The sequence below is a fragment of the Taeniopygia guttata genome, chromosome 2, assembly GCF_048771995.1.
Source record: "Taeniopygia guttata chromosome 2, bTaeGut7.mat, whole genome shotgun sequence".
Classification (NCBI taxonomy): Eukaryota; Metazoa; Chordata; class Aves; order Passeriformes; family Estrildidae; genus Taeniopygia; species Taeniopygia guttata.
Window position 1 is genome coordinate 103497639 of NC_133026.1, and position 18881 is coordinate 103516519.

Here is an 18881-nt window from a genome sequence, read left to right on the forward strand (position 1 = left end):
GGGACAGAGAGAACACAGTACAGAGCAGCACCAGAAGCAGCCATGCTATCACACAAAAGTCACCTATTTCACTGAATGGCATGCTATTAACATGTAAAATTCTTTACTGGTTAAAAAAAAAAAAAAATGGAAATAAGTAAATCTTACAGACCATGAAACATTTCCTATTGAAAGTCACAGAGTGAATGTTAGCTTACTGTTACCCTTCAAAGCAAGCTTCTCCTGCCATGTGTGCAAATAGTTGCTGAAATAATTCTAACAATTTTATTCAGCATTTTTCAGATACATAATATAATGTCCCAAACCGACAGCCACTTGCTGTCCATTTTTGGTAAACTGGTTAACAAACTTGTGGTTGTGTACTTAAAATATTAACTACTAGTTATGAATTTGTTTCTTTTCCAAATGTATCTTTCCCAATTCTGCCACAATATAGTCTAATTTCTGCATGTGGGAAGTACTCAGTGCTGTTTTGCATTATTACTTGGTCTACAATTTGTCATTAAAGGGGAAAAAGCTACTTCCAGTAGAGACAATCATATTTTTTCCAACTATTTCTGGGCTAAGAGTAGTTTATACTAATAAGCCTCTCTGGATTCTGTTCTTCTGTGGATCTGCATAGGAAGGCAGGGTCATCCTGTGCTGTATCTCCGTCTATGAGCTGCTCATAACTGCAGTGGTTTGCTGTGCCTGTCAGCTTTTCAGACTCTGACTTGGAGCATGTAAACTCAGAGGTTTCCAATCCTTGTGTACCTTCTGAATACCATATATAAAACAGCTGTAGACTTCACTCCAGCTCATCATTTCTTCTACAGTTTTCACTTAAACATCTGCTGAACCCTGTTTACAAAGTACAGAAATCCCAATGGTAAAGCGCTTTATAAATTAAATAGAGGAGTGCAATGTAGAGGGCACCACTGGGGAGAACAATATCCCGGCCACCCAGGAACTTCCTTTTCTTTCTCCCTTATCTAAAGTATTAAACCACATCTTCTGTAGATAATTTGGGTTTGAATCCCTTCCTTCCATATAGCTGCCAGAGTCAGGAGAAAGAATTAGCCAGATACTTCAGTGTTTTGAAGTGGTTTTGAGAGTCATTACAACCTCTCTCACAACCACCACATTACTGAAGTGCAAACTCTGAACCTCCAGATCAGTTTTCCCATGCTGGAAATGGTTGTACATACTTCTGTATGATTTCCATAAAACACTTAACTGCTCCTAACTTTGTGTGTGTTCCTCTTTTTACTTTCAGGGCCAAAACCCTTTCTGAAAAATACAGTATTTTAGGTATTTTCAAATCTCTCTTTTTTTCCCAACAAAGTTTTAAGAATATAGCTGAAACTAATTTTATAAAATGAGTAAGAATTACTTATATGCAAATTGTGCCACTCTTCAAATTACAGAATGAGGATTTTCCATCACATTTCTGACAATTTTCTCTTTGAGCACCTTCTCTGTACTCTTTATCAATATAGACATTTTCAGATGGCTTCAACAGCCAGAAAAATAATAAGAAACAACCAAATACAAAATAATAATATAAACAAGTAAAAAGAAATAAAGCTTAAATATTTTTCCAGTATCAAAAATTTAAAACTTTTCCAAACTCCATCTTAAAAAGAAAAAACAGGCATGTTTGACATTCTCACTCTTCTTTGTTTTATAGTTTCCTGATCCTAATAGGCATAAAATACTTAAATATGAGTTAATTTTTAAAAATATTTAAAAACCAGTCCACTTCTAAAAAAATTCTTTCTTAAAAGTTTGAAAAAACACAATTTGGAACTGTTTTGTTTTCAGATATGGTACATCAAATACGAATTAACCTGAATCCTCAATCACAATTCTCCTAGAGCCAAATTAAGCTAGAATCAGAACATTTCAAAATCTGTGTCTAGAACAGCTTTTGTATTCACACTTTGAACTCTGGTAAGAAGACAGCTATACTCAAGGAGGGCTCAAAAATTCAACTTGAATTTAACTTACCAAGAGCTACTTCTCTATACTGCCAGTCCAGCTGAATGAATCACACAGCTACTCCCATTTCCTCCAGGAAGGCTAGACATGTAAGGCTGGGAAACAGGAACTTACACTAGCATTTCTCTAATTTGAATACAGTCGCATAAAAATTTCTTCAAAATCACAGTTTCACTGCTACAGCTTCTCTACCAATGACATTCTTCAAGCACAGCTGCTGTGCAAGTTGCAAGGAACGGTGTCACTGCAACAGCACCGTCCAGCTGCACTGACAAACGACAGTCCCAGCATGCTTCCAGCCCCAGGGAGGTTCTCAATCACACAAGATACTTTTTAAAGTCAGAACTTTGTTCACTCAGTGAATTTCAGTGGAGGAGCTGGAGACTCCCAGGATTTTGCTAGGATAGAGCAGTCTAACAGAACAGAACACAATTATGTTGTTGGTTACAGTTCTAACAAAACAAACAGTAAGTTTCACCTAAGCATCCCTAATTTGTGATTCTATGCATGTGAAAGACACAAGACTGGGAACTATCAAAATATACAAATTAGACATGGCTTTATTTAAATCTGCAGTATTCTGAATCCAATTACTCACCCATAGTCACAGCAAACTTAAAATCCACAATCACAAATATACAAAACACAAAATGCACTCAAGGCAGCCAGAGAGACAAAATGTTCCTTCTCTATAAAGCTGGATAAAGATACATAGTTGGAATGTAACATGAAGTTTCATATGGCTTATCTGGCAGGTGTGAATCTTTACAGAGTTACCTAGTGAGGCAATTTTGTCAAAAGGGTCCACAAAAGTTTCCTAAGTATCTTAAAAATTGAGGCTCTGCTTTTATACCCGTATATGCTGCAATACAATTCAGAAGCAGTAAAGCATCAAATCTTCCTCTGGTTGACTTGGATTTCTGCTATTCAAATAAGTTTAATAAACACAATTACTTTTACAAGTATTCTTCAAAACTATTTTAAAAAATAGTAATTTCTTATGTGGTTAGAAGTTACATATAACACACCAGCATTCACTGTGTCTAATGTCACTCCATTATCCTGTGGACTTCAAATCCAAGATGAGGGTCATAATCTCTTGATGAACTGAGCTAAATACTGAAATAATTATTTTACAAGGCATGAAAAAAGGTTATTATCAACTGTCTCTAATCTTTCATTGCAGCAGAGAACATAAGAACAGCTATTTTTTAGGAGTTTTTCCACAACAGGCTTGTAACTACCCATGCCTACTACCTTCACCATGAACTCAACATGCTGAGTGTTTCACAGCCGAAATGAAGTTGTACAGAGTGACAACAGCACTCAAATATTCCTCTTCTTTGAGACAGAAATACTTCCATAGGAAAATGCTTAATTAAAAACCCATGTTTGCTGCAAATGCTGGACATTTTCACTGGGGCATGAGCTATAGTATTCTCACGGTGCTAAACCACAGAAGGAAACAGTTAACACTGATATTTGGAATGTCACCTAATAGCGATAAAACAAATCAGAAACATTTGGATGAAATTGGTGGGAAAACATATGGCTCAGCTCTGTAACTGGATATTAACATTCAACCTTTTGGGAAATGCAATGAGATAAGTGCCACCACATCCTCACTGCAAGGAAGGGACCGCAGAATCAGCATGTTTCTACATAAGCATCATACAAAATGTTTACTCTGAGCACAATGCTTCAAGGTTGGTCCAAAATTCTGTAGTGATTGGAACAAGTCCCATTACTTCAGCAGCCTGCAAATTTCTGTCTTTATAAAATAGAAGATATCAAATCTACACTGTTTAACATTTTCATTGCATGTAGACACATTCTTTGTAAGTTGCATCGTCTGGTAGTTATATTTATACAGTTATACTATAGTTATATAGTCCCAGTCATCCAAATCTCCAATATATTGCAATGGAAGCACAGAAGCATACAGACACCACCCCAAAACACTACCTAGAACACGTAATTAAGTGCAATCATATTTTGACCAAACATTTTTTTATTTTGTAGGCTGAAAATATGCCTTATTGGCTGCTCATACTACACAAACACTGAACTAAAACCAGTTGATCCCATGTTTCCTGCTTCCCAAATGTGCAGGCCTATTTGTATTGGTGGCAGCCAAATGGTGATAGCAATCCTAGTTTCTCCAAAATCTTTGTAGATTTTAGCAGTCTGTCACAGTTGTCAGCACACCTGGATTTCAGGTGCCTCGTATGTAGGTAAGAATAGGTTTGAGCTCTCTGTATTTCCATTAAGTTCTCTATATTTCTTTGACTACAGCAGTAGTCCACACAGGCAGCAGAGCCAAAACAGGGCTGCATCTCACCCTAAAGTCATTATTTACATCCTATTACCTACAGAGTGTACTGGACACTGTTGACTTGCATCTGTGTCACCATGACTGCATGTATGAGCTCCCACACTCAGATTCATCCCTCTGCATTCAGGGCAGGCAGTCTGGGTCAGGGTGAATCAAATCCCACCTTTGATTTTTGTTCTTTGATTACATTGCCACTATGCAGCAGCACTGGGAGCTAGTTTGTGTTCCAGCCCACAGATGAGCTTAATTTGAGAGAAATGTGTCTCTCCCAAGAATTTATCCTAAGACATTTATAGCAAGCAGCAAAAATTAATATAAGTGTTTTGATGCAAATAGATAAACCTACAGAAGTCTAGGTGTTGAGTGAAAGCAAGCCATCAAGGCTGTAATAAATCCCAATTATGCAATACAGCAAAAATCTACTTAAAAAGAATCCTATTGAACCTCAAAATAATTTTCCATTTCCATCTGGCATTAGAGACACTGATCTGCTTCTTACAGATGGATTAAAGCAAGTCTTACCTTTACATTGCTATAATTCCTTTACCTGGCATTTTTTTTCTTTCCAAAATTTATGTAAAGTAGGTCAGTAAATGTCTTTACAGGCATTGGGGTCTGGGCAATTACATTTTCTTGAGAAAAATGCCACTGACCTTAGACACTAGTCCAGTGCCTGGCCCACTGACAGCCATCTAGACTGAAGTTCCTCAAAGGCCTTTGGATAACGTAATAATCAAAATAAAACATATATAATGAATAGCAAGAGGTGAATGTTTCAAAATGTTTTGTGCTGGGAGAAACAAAGTTTTGAGGCACTTCTGTGGAAAATATGAAGTTATGACAAGCATCACCAGTGCATATGACCACAGAGATTCAGCTTCTCCTGGCTTGCACAGGCACACAAGGGAGTTCTTCATAAAGTTTGCAGCCATGTGTAGCATGGCCAACATTTGTACCAGATCTGTTCTGAGCTAAATCCTGAAAAAAAAATGCTACTGTCTGAGAGGATTAACAGGGAATAAACTGAAGGAAAGCAAGGGAATGAGTCAAAGCATTCTGCATCCACAGGAACACAATTACCTGCTGTGTACACCCCCAAAAAATCACCCATCCAGGTCACTGCAAGGAGTGCTTCAGTATCTGACTATGAAGGCACTGCAATTTTACTGAATGTTTCATAAAATAGGAATGAGCATTTAGAGACTTAGTACTTTTTTCCATTGGTTATTTTTGCTTGGTGGCTTCATGCTATCTGGAAAGCATGATGGGAGAAGATGGCCTTCCATCTGGAAGAAATTGCTAAGTGGGCAGAGACCTGGCACAGGTGATTGTATTACTCCTTCATACAAGGAAGAAAAAAGTTGTATTTGTGTATCCCTAAATAAAACTGTCATCTCATCTAGTGGTACCAGCAAAGAAGCAGACTACCATGCTGCCCCAGTCAGCTCACTACAGCCTGGTCTCTGGTACTTTGCTGTCTTCAACAGTGAACACTTGTTCAATGCATCTGAGAGAATCTGGCTGAATTTTACTGCAGAATTCATGTTTTCTTCAGTAAGAAGTACAGAGTATTGCAGGAACTGGTAGAATATAAAAACATTCAACTATTCTCAGGCAACACCACATGGTTTCATTTCAAAGCCTCCAAAAGTGCCATTGTTCACTACTTATACAGTGGATTTTCTGCCACTCAGCTGGAATTCTTCTATCAAAAAAAGATGAGAGTCAAACTCCAATTTTCTCTCTTGGGAGAGAAATGTTTTTTCATGGGAAGAAAGAACCAAGGGACTGCACACTCTGAAATACGACCTCATGTCTCATACTAGTGATTTCTTCTTGTTGTGTATATATCTTCACACACAAATACACAAATACCTACCTATCTCTCTAACTCTCTCTTGGCTGCCAAGGATTTTATTTTCAAAAAGTTGACCACTAAAGTCCAGTAGGAAATGCACAGAAGTTTAAAATGGTAATACTCTTAATTTTCATAAATTACCACTAGATAGGGATCCTCTTCTTATGAGCAGCAAAACAAGGATATAGGATGCATTTCAGTAACTCAGAGCCAGAGAGAGCCTGTGGAAAAGCTCAAAGCACAGCTTCAGTCTTGGGATTTACAATGTTGAAAGGCCAGTCAAACACATGATAACAGATCAACAGTAAGCTGTTAAAATCCCACTTAAATAAAATGGGATAGGAGAACCGTGAAAAGACAGCCCTTTCAAAAGGAATTCAGGGAAGTTTTGTAGAGTGGCAACGTGCAGTGCTCAGTGATGGAACAGGAACAACTCTGCAACAGGTTATATGTTTACAGCATCATCACTTGCCTCTTCCAGCAGCAGCAACCAAATTTCTCACCTTACACAAGTGGAGAGATGAAGTGAGGATGCAGAGCACTGCTGCTGATAAAGCTGCCTGCAAAACTGAGCTCCAATAATATCTCTTCTGCTTCTCTGCCCATGAAATAAGCTGCTTTCTAGAATGCTCTAGAAAGAGCTTTTGCTGAGAGAGTATTTGAAAATATACCCGATGAAATAAATAACCAATACTTTCAGGAAGACAAGAGCTAACCTGTGGGATTAAGTGGGACTCCAACTTTGTGACTAAAATGGAGCATTGTTTTGAGAGCTGTTACTTTTCAAGACACCAAGTTAAAAGTGAACCAGAAGGGAAAGGAAAGATGAGACATGAATGCAAAAATGAAGTCAGATGGGAGTCATAATATCCCCAATGTGTAAAACCGGCACTGCCCATTGTCTAATGATATAAAATGTTCCTTTACTATTTGGGTGATTTATAATGAAATACACTTAAATGGCTCAAGAGCTCCCTGCAAATAGAAATTTACTGCTTTGGCAAGAGTTTGGTGCTTAACAGAACAAGTCACAGACCTCCAGGTCACACATTTCTCAAACCAGAAAAGCATGAAACTTTAAGTTGTCACATTAAGGTGAAGTGGGGAGCAGCATGGGATTTTTTTTGTTTGTTTGTTTTTACATTACTACAACAAACTCAAATGATAAGTGAAATGAAAATTCCCTGTCCAGCTCACAGAGAAGAAAGATTCTGCTGTGTTCAGTGCATGGAGACAGAGGTGCATAATTTCAGGCTTGGAGAGACAGCCAGGAAAACTTACCACACCCAGCAGGATCTCAAAGATTTTCAAACAAGCACTCCAGAGGACTAAAGTTTTTTTAAGTTTCCTTACTGTTTTCAATGCACAAGCCCTAGGCTAACCTCCCTGTGTAGTCAGCTTGCTGGAGCCTGTACAAAGAAATTCTGCTTCATACAAAATACACAAAGTTGGAAAGAAAGTCCTGAAGATCTTTATAGATACTTGGAGGGGAAACATTAAACAGCTCTTGCTTTCCCTTCAAGTTTTTTGTGCATCCTGAAAGTTTTTTTAATGAGATATGTATTGCTGGAAGCCAGTGGCAAAACCAGGCTCAATCTGTGCTGACTTGTATATCAGAGGTTTGATCCTGTCTGGTGCTGAGCACTCTGACACTGAGCTGCATGCTTGATTTCTAGCAACAGAATACTCTCAGAGGAAGCTACATTGGGAATGTTAGAAGGTTGAAAACTACATGGGGATTTCCTATATGTTCCTAGACCAGGGCTGATCTGCTCCACCCAGGTCATTCTGGGGTTGCCAGATGGATGAAGCCATCCAACTTGAACTGGATATCTCATGTGAGGGTTTTCATTTATAAAATTTCCACTTTTACCCAGTAATATAGTTAATAAATGTGTAATATTGCTGATTAAGAGCAGTGTTTTACTCATAAGTAGTAATTTATTCAGATGTTTATGAATGCAGGAATCTTTTAGTAACCTCCTCTAAAGTAATTTTAATCTTGTGCTTTGAATCTTTTTCTGGGCCGTGAATAAAATTGTGTTTAGTTTGGCACTGGCTTTATTTATGATCATTTGAAAGTATAAAATGACAAGGAGTTGGAAAATATTGCTCAGTGAGAGATTTGGAGAGGCTTGCTGATTAGCTATTGATTCATTCATCATTTTCTGTGTCATTTTCTAAATTAAATAATAGGCTTGCTTAGTATACATTTAGCATTAGTGTTAAGATGAGAAGCTTACATTAAATCATGAAATTCACTCCTCACAAGCTGAAGACAGATGACCTGACCTGAGCACACAAATATCTTTACTCACTCGAGTATAATTAATGGGGACTGGTACATGAATTAGGAGATCTGATAAAACATCCTTTCTTCAAGTCCCTGAGCAACCTTATCTAAATTTGAAGCTGGTTCTAGTGTTAGCTGGGGGCTACAAGGGGTTTGCATGACCTCCAGAGGTTCTTACTAAGCTAATTTTATTTATTTATGACCTCGTAGGGGGAAGTCCTCCTTGCAGTTCTGTAGCAAAGACATAAACCCAGAAAACATTCAGCCACTTCAGTTCACTTCAGACTTTAAAATCAAAACCTTACTAGTGGAAGCAGTTTTTCCCAAAAGCACTGGGCCATAAACTGGTGCATCTCTGGTACAGCCAGGTGTACCCACACACACTGCAGAACAAGAGGCAAAACAAACAACTGCTATTCAGCATCCTACCCTGAATGGGCTATAGTGACCAAAGGATGTCCCAAACAAACCACAACCCTAAAGAGTGTGTAGGATCTAATCAGAAAGGCAACATGTTTTTTCTTTTAGAAATAGATAATGCTACTAGTCACAAGCTGCTGTTATTGCTAATTAAGTTATCAAACCATTGATAATAAAGCTAGGAATGGAAATTCATGACAAAAGAAGCGGTGAGGAGACAATTATTTACGGAGCAATATTAAATGTCAAAACATCCAAGCTTTTTCTAGTGAGTATAAACACTAATATTTTTGTAAATTTCAGCCCAATGACCCACTAATAACAAAGTTTCTCCTTCCTTTGCTAGTCAGTTTTAAGAAAAATAAATCAGGAGCCTCTCACACTTCAAAGGGAACATACTTCAAAGGGCATTTCTGCTCTTTCTTTCTACTCTCTCTCTTCCTATCTCTTAAGCAGCCACGCTTCAACTCACATTCATCCCTGACACCTTAATCAGCCAAACTATTCACCAACTTTTCAGCAAGGAAATGCACTATTGAGCCCAAGTACCCATAAAACAGTTAAACAATGAAGTGTAATAATTTCCTGAATTTCAACTTAACCTTTCAGGAAATACACCCTGCAGCCAAAGTGAATTTACAGTTAACAATCATGGAAGTGTAGTCATTCCAACAGGGGGCTTTAGGGTTTTTGTCTTCAGACAAATTATATTTTAATGGGCCTAAAGGGTAGATAAAATGGGTTCATGCATGCAGATGATTTTAGGCTTAATCACCAGAGCTCCCTATTTCCAAAAAAAAAAAAAAAAAAATTCAAAGACAAAACAGGGCTGACTATAATCCATATCTACAACACACAGTCTCTTGTCTGTAAAGAACACACGGAATTCAGGAGTACACTGCAAGTTTAAGGCAATGAAATGCTCCCCTATACACTGTAATATAAGTAATTACTATACATAACCTAGACTACACTAGATGGGCTCTTTAAATCTAGTCTTAAACTAATATAAACCAACAGTAGATTTAAAAATAGACCTAATAGTACTTAAGTACTACTAAAATACACACATCCATGACACAGTTAAGGAACTCTTTGTTTGGTTTGGATCTCACTGTCCCCACTGTCAGCTGCTGAATGAGCTCTTAGATAAACCCTGGGTACCGAGAGGAGACTACACAGGGACTGTACTTCATTCCCATGAATATCTGCTATCTAGCTCAGTTTAAGTTCTCTGTTCAAGTGTATAAAGGAGAAAAAAAAGAGAATAATTTCCACAAAGTCCTCACAGTCATTTCTTTGATCTTTTATAGCTCTTTCCCATTTTTGTGGACATTAGCTAGCAAACATATATAAACACATTTTATTATTCAGACAGCTACTCCTTCTGAATTAAACAGTATTTTTCACAGGAATCAAGTTAGGGGTTTGCAAGATTTGAGGCATGTATTTCAAACTTTTGGATTAGCATTCTCTTACTCTGCCACTAAGAGAGTGCATATGCAACAGCCACAAAAATAAAATGACAACCTATAAACAGTTTTGAACACAAAATTTCAAGATTTTGATATTCCACCTTCTCTTGGTGTTAATCATCTAGTGCCGTGACAGGAGAAAAATATTTTATGGTAAGAATAAGTAATATTTTATATTTAAGAACAAGGAATTGTTCTGCAGTTATGTTAGTCTCTTTGTTGATGTTCACCAAAGAGAGTCATACAGAGGAAACAAAGTCTTATGATAAGTATCTAATTCCATTCTCAAAAGAACAAAAAAACCCCATGAGACTGGACACATCTGGTGAGACCAAATGTCTGTTCAGCCCCACATTCTCTCTCTGACAGCAGCCAACTCCAGATGTTTAGAAGCACAAGGACAGACAATGCCATTTCAGAGAACCACAGAGAAATCTGGAAGGGATGGGACTTCTGGAGGTCATGCAGTCCAGCCCTCTGCACAAGCTGGGCTTCCCCTTGTTACTCCTCACACTCTCAGTGCAGGAATTTCCTGAGCTAGAAGCAATGCCTTTGCACTTTCTTCACTATCTACTAGCAGATAGTCCATGAAAGTCCTAATTTACCGCCTCTGAAATTCCTTATCTTAATGTGTGGTGATTTATGTGTTTAAAGAGCTCAGTTTCAACCCCTCCTCATGCCTCTGTAGCTTCACTACAGAGACTTCTCGGGACAGAGGGCACACCCCATTACACATCCATAAACTCAGTCAGAAGTCCAAAATGGCCAGTTCAAGACTCCAAAGAGAAACAAGGGAAGTTACACAAGACGGTGTTACTCAGCTGTATGCTGTCTTTGTTTTTTCCCCTCCAATTCTAGTGTTTATATAGAGAAAAACTGGGTTTTTAACAAAAATAACAACCTAAACAAACAGAAAGCAGCACATTTGAATGCCAAATACCCAACACCTATTGTCAGGGACCCCAGGGTGGCAGCGTCATTGGTGTCTGAAGTTCTATTTCAGTAGTACCCAGGATCTAGCAGTATGTCTCATCATCACTGTTTCACATCAAAATAAAAACTAGTTACTGTAGCTTTATTGTTAAACACTCTTCATCATCACCTCAGCCCAAGTCTAAGCCTACGAAAATCTATGGGTGTCTTTCCAGTGACTTCCTGGGGATGGAAATGGTTTCACAGAGTGCATACTGCCTAGAGCTTTCAAACAGAAATGTGCAAATATTACTGCTTTTCAAGTGGAAAAACGAGGAAAGGAGATTTGCCTGCGAATAGCCAGCAGGTGAGATCCATCTGTTCGCTAACGTCTGCTGTAGCACACCTTGCCGAAGCGGCCACTCCACACGCACGAAGATTAAAATCAAACAAACAACTTTACATTACCCCCCGTAAAATGTGCACTGGCCGCTCCCCTCGCAGGATAACAGACAAGGACGCACAGACTGTAAAGGTGCTGGCTCACGTTCCTGGCTCTCTCCCTTTCCGCGCCGACCCGGCACAACGGAGCAGCAACAAAACCGGTTTTGAGCGCGGCTGTGCGCTGGCAGCGCTGGCCCAGGTGCGCTCCCAGCAGCGCATAGGTGCGGTCCTGGTGCCGGCGCTGCAGCCGCCCATGCAAAGCCGCCCGCGTGCTCTCCGCCCGCCTGCACGCCTCTCCGAGCCGACGAGGTGTGCCAGCGCGGCTCCCTCTCGGCAGCACGGAGCGGCCCCTCAGTCTGGCTCTCATTAGCTGCGGACCTGGTGTCCGCAATCAGCGAGCGCTTTGTTCGGGGCGCGCTGGGGGCCGGGGGCGCCCCGCACCCCCTGCCGCGGCCCTGCGCCCTTCGGGGTGCCGGCAGCCCCCCGGCGCGGCAATGGGTGGCCAAGCGCTCTCCCCGCCGAGGTCGCCCCCTGCGCTACTTACACAAGGGTGGGCTCGCAGGGGAACTGGTTCCAGGCGCACTTGTACTGGGCCTGGACGTAGCTCTCCGTCCCGTCCAGCACCGAGCAGCTCACGTTCTTGTTCACTATGTAGGCGCACCAGTTCCTGGGGGAGAAGGACAGTGTCGGTCAGCACGCCGGGCTCCGCAGCCCCCCCAGCCCGGCCCGGCCCGGCCCGGCCCGGCGGGTCCCGCAGCCGCCCCGGGGCGGGCGGTACTCACTTGCTGCGGGAGCCCGGCCGGGAGTACGGCAGGTGCGGGGTGCCGTGGCTGAGCCCGGCGGCGCCCAGGGCGAGGAGGAGCGGCAGCGCCCATCCCGAGGGCGGCGCGGGCCCCGGGCTCAGCTCCATGGGGCGGCGGGCAGCGGCGGGGGGCGAGCGCAGCGGGCCGGTGCCTCTCCGCCGGCTCCCTCCGTCCGTCTGTCCCTCCGTCCGTCCCGCCCGCCCTCGCCCGCTCTCAGCTCCCTCACTGACGCAAATCCCCCCACCCCGTTTCCGCCCTCCACGGCGGCTCCGCACCCCCCTCCGGCCGAGGCGCCGCTCCCCTCCGCCCGGCCGGCCCCGGCCCCCGCCCCGCTGCAGCCCCCGGCCGGGCAGGAGCGCTCGGCAGCCCCCGGCCCCATGTGCTCCCCTCGGGGCGGCCCCCGGTCCCCGGCCCCTGCCCGAGCTGGCCGGCGACAGCCCCCGTATCAGTTTTCCCCCCGGGAAAGCTGACGGGAGCAGAGGGCCGGGCCGCTGGGGAAGAGCTCCCCGCTGCCGGGACCCGGGCAGAGGGCAGCCCGCGAACCGCGGGGATGGGGGGCACCGGGTTCTTCAGGTGGGGCCACTGCGGACGTGCTGAGCTCCCGATGTCTGCGGGGGAGGCTGAGGCTGTGGCAGCCCTGTGGTCCTGCCTGACACCAGTCCCATGAGGTGGTTGGTGTTCCCTTAGCGGCCCGATGACGGCTCATTCCGCCCACTGTCATGGGAAGGGCGCTGGCGGCTACTTCAGCGAGGGATGTGCAAAAAGCCTTCATTTGTAAGGAGAGGTGCTCACTGAGCAGAGTGAGAAAGGGACGTTCAGCTTCACTTGGCTGTTAAAATCCAACTCAAGCACCTTGACTGAGTGGCCTGCCTATGTGAGGCCATCCCACCGAGAGCAGGACCACAGGGATGTCCCTCTATCCTCCTAAGCTCCTGCTCTTTTGTGAGTTGGATTTCTGGGCTGAAGTGACACTCAACAAAAGCATTGAGGCTGGGCCAGGGCAGGCTGCTCTCACCAGTAGGAAGGAGGGCAAGGGAGAGAGTGATCTTTGGGTGGAGAATAGTTTGGGTGGGAGATTTGGGAACAGTGCGGGCTGCTCCTGCTGAGTCTGGCCAGCTCCAACCCTGCTCATGCACTCCCAAGGCCTCCCATGGCCAACAGCAGCTGCTCAGGCTTTCCTTGTTCTCACACGAAGGCAGAGCCAGCAGCAGGGCAGGGCTCTTCCTTCTGCTGTAGGCAGCAGCCTGCTGACCTCATCATTTGCCCCGACCTGCTGAAACAGGCAAATTTCATCTGCCAGTCTTACTGGGAGTCTCACCCAACAACTTCACTCTGCAAGTGTGCAGGGAAATAAGCTTTAAATGCTGAGGTCAAAATGATGCATTCAGACTGGTTTTTAGAAACTGTTTCTTTGGAAATGTACACTAAAGTTTCCTGTCCCCTAGAGAATTGTGTGCCATTGCAGATGCATAGGAACACTTCACTGGCAATAAATAGCAATGGAAAAAGATGAGGGGCTGCTTCAATCTGTCCTATTTCACTTGAAACCCTTCTAACGGTCTCTAGATGCTTTGAAGAGGATAACACCTCACTCTCTTAAGAAATGATGCTTTAAGCTTCTCAAGGGTTAAACAATTTCCTGTGCCACTGTTTGCATTCATGGAAGCATGTAATCCGGTTTTCATTATTTGTGCTGGCAGAAATTATCTGGAGTTTCCCAAGCCTGCAGAGAGCAAGACTACAGTTCTGTTCCTAAAAAGCAATGAAGAAGGCTTTTTCTTCCTTTTCCCCTTCCTCACTCAGCCAAGGAACTCATGAAATTTGACCTTTTCCAAAAGTGATGAGCAACATGGAAGAGCTGCATATTGTCCCACAAAGGGAAAGTCATAAAATAATGAAAGACTGAGGTCATGCCTGTCTTGAGAATGACTGCATAGTACAAAAATTAATAGACTGATTTAAACAAAATTAGCATGAAGCAACAGTATATTTCCATATGCTAAACACTGAGTTTACATTTTGCTGAAGGAAGACGAAGCAGATGTTACCTGATTTGCCATAGGGGCACCCAACTTACCTGTGAACCCAAGTCAATTGCCTGACCAAATGTAACATGGGGACACCATTAGAAGGAGAGTTGTTAGAGCCCCTGCTTACCCCATGAATATGACAGATAATGTATCAGGAGCTTTCTGCAACTTCAGGACTCTGTCAATGTTTGTTCATTCAAGGAGTATGCAAGAAAATCTCTCCCGATTCCTGATAGATAGCTGTCCCTTTACTGTCTGGATCTACTACTTTGTAAATATTTTGAAACAAGGCTTTGACAGCATTTGCTGCCATTTCTTTAAAAGGCTATGTAAGACTTCTTGCACTGTCAAAGCACACTGCATTTTGGTGTTTGTTTCATTTAAAATAAACCATAACAATGAAAAACAAAATCCTGCAGGACCAGTCCCATCTTCTCCCTGAAACTAGAGCTCTGTTGGAACTTGAATACAAGTGCTGGTGCAGAGAGTAAAGTTTTAGGTGGTTGCATGATGGCTCAGTAAAGAATATCGGTAGAGGATGAGTTTTGCTAGAAGTCTCGAGCTGAATAGAAGTGGATGAACTTGGATGGGTGCATAGAGCTGATCTCAGTTCCTCTGATATTCACACTGGGCCTATCAGTGTGATATCAGATTATTCAACAGTAACCAGTGCTGGGCTTTGCCTGGAGTATCTTCAGCTCAGGTGCATGCTGAAGATACCGTCCAAGCCCTGTGTATGGCTGCATTCTTTCGGCGGGTGTGACTAGTTTTATTTCACAGTGTAAGTATGAGGGTTAATCGCGTTCTCAAGGAGACAGAAATGATCACATTTTGTATTTCTGTGCTATGTCATCTCATCTCTAAAATTCACAGTAATCCCAAGACAGATGATTCTTACAGTATATGGAAAGCATCCCTCCACCCCTCCCTACAAATGGAGCATGTAGTCTGTGAGTGCACTGAGGAGAGCTTCAGTGGCTGGCGAGCTCAGTACACACATCCTTAGGAGACAGAGCTCAACAACGTGAATCCATAAATCCTTTGAAATATTTTAAAGTTCTTGTTTCTTTACTAAGCAGTCTGGCTGTGTTTCTAGCACCAAGATCAACTGTACTTTCATACTTCATAAGAGGATAATGATGGGGAAACAACAAGGGCCATGTGCAAGGGCTGCCAGAGAGAGAAAACTGCACAGAGGTGGGCAGAATAATTTGCAAAAACATTACCAGATATTTACTGCAGAAGTCCAAGAGAGAAAGATTTATGTAGTGGTGTGGTGCGTGGGGTAGAAATGGTGTTTTCCGTGCAATTTACATCCCTTATCCACCAGCTTTTCTTTTCTGTAGATTTCAGCAACAAATTGATTTGTGAATTCTGGGTTCCTTTTCTTCAGTTTCACTGTCTCAAAACATTGCCAAAATAACCTGAGGTGAATTGTTTTCATAGAGGTGTTTGTACTGCCGTTATGCTTCTCTTTAATAAAAATAAAGGAAATATTGTCTGTGGCACAAAGGGTCTTTAGATACTTCTCACTGGCCATCAGATGTGAGGAGCTGGCCTATGGCTGTGAGTAGTCTGGGCTTACATTTGGTGCTGTGTTAACTCGGTCCATGAGTCAAAACAGGTCACAGTGTCCCTCTGGAAAGATGAAACTGGCATTAGGGAACAAAGACAAGTTTGAAAGGAAGTTGTAGGAAACTGCAGGCTAAAAGAGGAAAGCTTGGATGGAGGTGTATGACGCATGCTGGCTTGAATATACCAGGAAAAGTACTCTATTGGGGAAAGAAGGTTTTGAATACTGTTCTGCAGAGACATGACACAGCCCTGTCCCATTCATTTGGCCTATATGTCATGACACAGTAATCTTAACATGAACATAAAAATTCTAATTTGAATCTAGGATGGGTGTTTTGCGACTTTTCCATTCTCAGATCAGAGCATGAGCTCTGTTTGCAATTTCTTTAAAAAAGCATTCCCCATCCCAGGAAGTGATAGGTTTCAATTTTTAAATTTTTATGTGTAATCACCTCACTAAAGTCTGCCAGACACATATTTAGCTGTGAATGTTTAATGAAAATTAATGACTGAATGAAAAGTAAATAACAGATATTAATAAAATTACTATTTATAAACACTTTAACTTAGTTTAAAATCCAAGCAGTAGTGGTCAATGATAGACCAATAAATGAGAGAAGGCAGAGAGGAATATTTTGGTTTCTTAACTGGAGCGCCACCTTGGAGAGCCATAACAGTTACACAACCACAAGGATTTTGCTCATTCCACAACAAAAGGTCTGTAGCAGAGACTATTCTAGGAGCTCTGGAGTATCCAGAGAAACAGCCCATGTGGTTCCAACAAGTGCTTGGCCATGTCTCCTTACTGAAGTGCCATATTTGTCTATCTGGCAGTGTGGTGCTGGGGATGTTTCAGTGCATGGGTGGGCAACCTGGCAACTCTAGCCTTTCTTCTCTGCTGTTATTTCCTTTTTGGGGAAAAATATTTGTGCTAATTTCATTTATTAAAACAGAAAACCAAATTGGTGTATTACAAAGAGCCCAAAAACATTGCCTAGTTGTGGCACGCATCAAGTGTTTGTGTTGAAATTGATGCTCTTTATTGTCACAGGTATGATTTTGTCTGGAAAACAAAAGAAACAAAGACTATTCCCTGGGAGGAGCTCTCAGCACACCACTGCATCTGTTTAAGGCTTCGAGATAGAACAGAAGAGATCAACCTACATTATTCACCTGGAAGAATTATCTGATTACTGGAGCATGGTAAACCACAAGTATGCCACACTTGTGGAACAGCCTATCTACTTTATACTATATTGAATAATTTATACTTTATATTTTTAGGTTGTGACACCTAAAGAAAGAGTGGGATTAAGGTCTACACTCGTCCCATACAAAAGGTAAGTGCTCTCTTATATTACCTAAGATATAATGTGAGAGGACTGACTGGCATATCATCCACTTATTATGGTTACCATGGTTTTCTGAGTACAGCAAGTCTGGACATCCAGTATGGGATGACAGTCAGAAGAAAACATTTTATTGCTCCACAAACCTTTCAGTGAAGAGCCCAAGGCTGGCTGACACATGTGGAAGGGACAAAGAAGTTAATGAATACTGGAATAAAATCAGAGGAGATTGGCATTTCTTGGCAGATGGGATGTTGGTGGGAGGGTAGAGGAGGTAGGGGGAAGAGACTTCTTTTGCGTCAGCTTATCTTTGATTTGGTGAAATTGTCAGGTGACTTCAAGGGGAAAGATGCACAATGTTCCTTTGTTCTCTCCACAGCTACTGCTTCTCTAACCTGCACATACAGTAGGACAAAGCTGGCTGTAAAAAACGACAGTTGCTACCTGTGCACAGGCCCTTCTAAAACCTGCAGGCAAATTGCTGAAATGTATTTAAAAGGCTGAGTCTTAAACTATGCACTCTTTGCCTTTGCTGTAAAGAGTTTATTTGAATCTTGCTTCTTATCAAATAAAGAGTTGTCATACTTATTTTGATATTTCATTTTTGATGGCAGTCCAATATTTCAGAATAAAGAATAAAACTGAGGGCATTAATTACTGTGCAGTCCTTTCCTCCTGTGGTACAGGGCAGCTTTCAGAATTTCACAGCATGCACTGCTGTTCTCAACATGCTGCTCTCTGACTGAAAGTGACAGATTTCAGCTTTCATGATACTTTAAAGATGAGCTGGAATGGCGAGCAAGGGAGTGGCGCATGGCTTTGCAGTGTTTGGGACAAAGTTGTCAGCAGATTCTTAAACAATTACATTGCTCTTGATAGAAAATCACATGATTATGAAGCTTGAATTCCTTGTTCATCATTTTAACCAGTCAGTCTCATACTGAAGTTCCTGGAGTTTGAACTAAGCAAGAAAGTTTTGTGAGTCTCTCTACAACAGGTCGAGATCTATGCAGACATTATAATCTCATTTTAGGAATAATAGAGGTTGGTTTATTTAAAGTAATTTATTAAAAATGCAGTCAGTTCACTGAAAATTAAAATAAGACGGTCTAGCTGAAAACAAGAGGCGGAAATTCTTTATGTCGGTAAGAGCTTATACTGTGATTCACAACATGAGTCTTGCTTCCTTGGAAAAAATAACTCCTGGCTTAATTATTTCCCAATGAAAAAAAAAAAAAAAACAAAATGAAGGAAGCCTTCTCAATGTTTATTCTGATTCTTATCTATTTTACATTCAAAAGATTTACTTAATAATTAGCTGTTTTTATCTCACAGATTTTCCAATAAATTATTCTTGATAAATGTTTTGCATTGCATCCTAATTTTGTGTCCAACTGTGTATTAATC

The 18881-nt window shown here is 41.8% G+C and overlaps 1 protein-coding gene and 1 long non-coding RNA gene across 2 annotated transcripts in view; one reads left to right on the forward strand and one right to left on the reverse strand.

Moving 5' to 3' along the window:
* EMILIN2 (elastin microfibril interfacer 2) overlaps positions 1 to 12741 on the reverse strand; it is a 38615-nt gene extending 25874 nt beyond the window's left edge. Inside the window, exons 1-2 of the mRNA XM_030266051.4 lie at positions 12500 to 12741; positions 12262 to 12384 (exon numbers count right to left, since the gene is read on the reverse strand). Of these exons, the coding sequence (XP_030121911.2) occupies positions 12262 to 12384; positions 12500 to 12627 (251 nt within the window). The 5' untranslated portion in view covers positions 12628 to 12741. The remainder of the gene's footprint in view (positions 1 to 12261; positions 12385 to 12499) is intronic.
* Positions 12742 to 17190: 4449 nt separating this feature from the next.
* On the forward strand, positions 17191 to 17977 carry LOC140682404 (uncharacterized). The gene is made up of 3 exons (XR_012054099.1): positions 17191 to 17328; positions 17410 to 17465; positions 17854 to 17977. It is a non-coding gene; the product is annotated as an uncharacterized lncRNA (long non-coding RNA).
* The last annotated feature ends 904 nt before the right edge of the window (positions 17978 to 18881 follow it).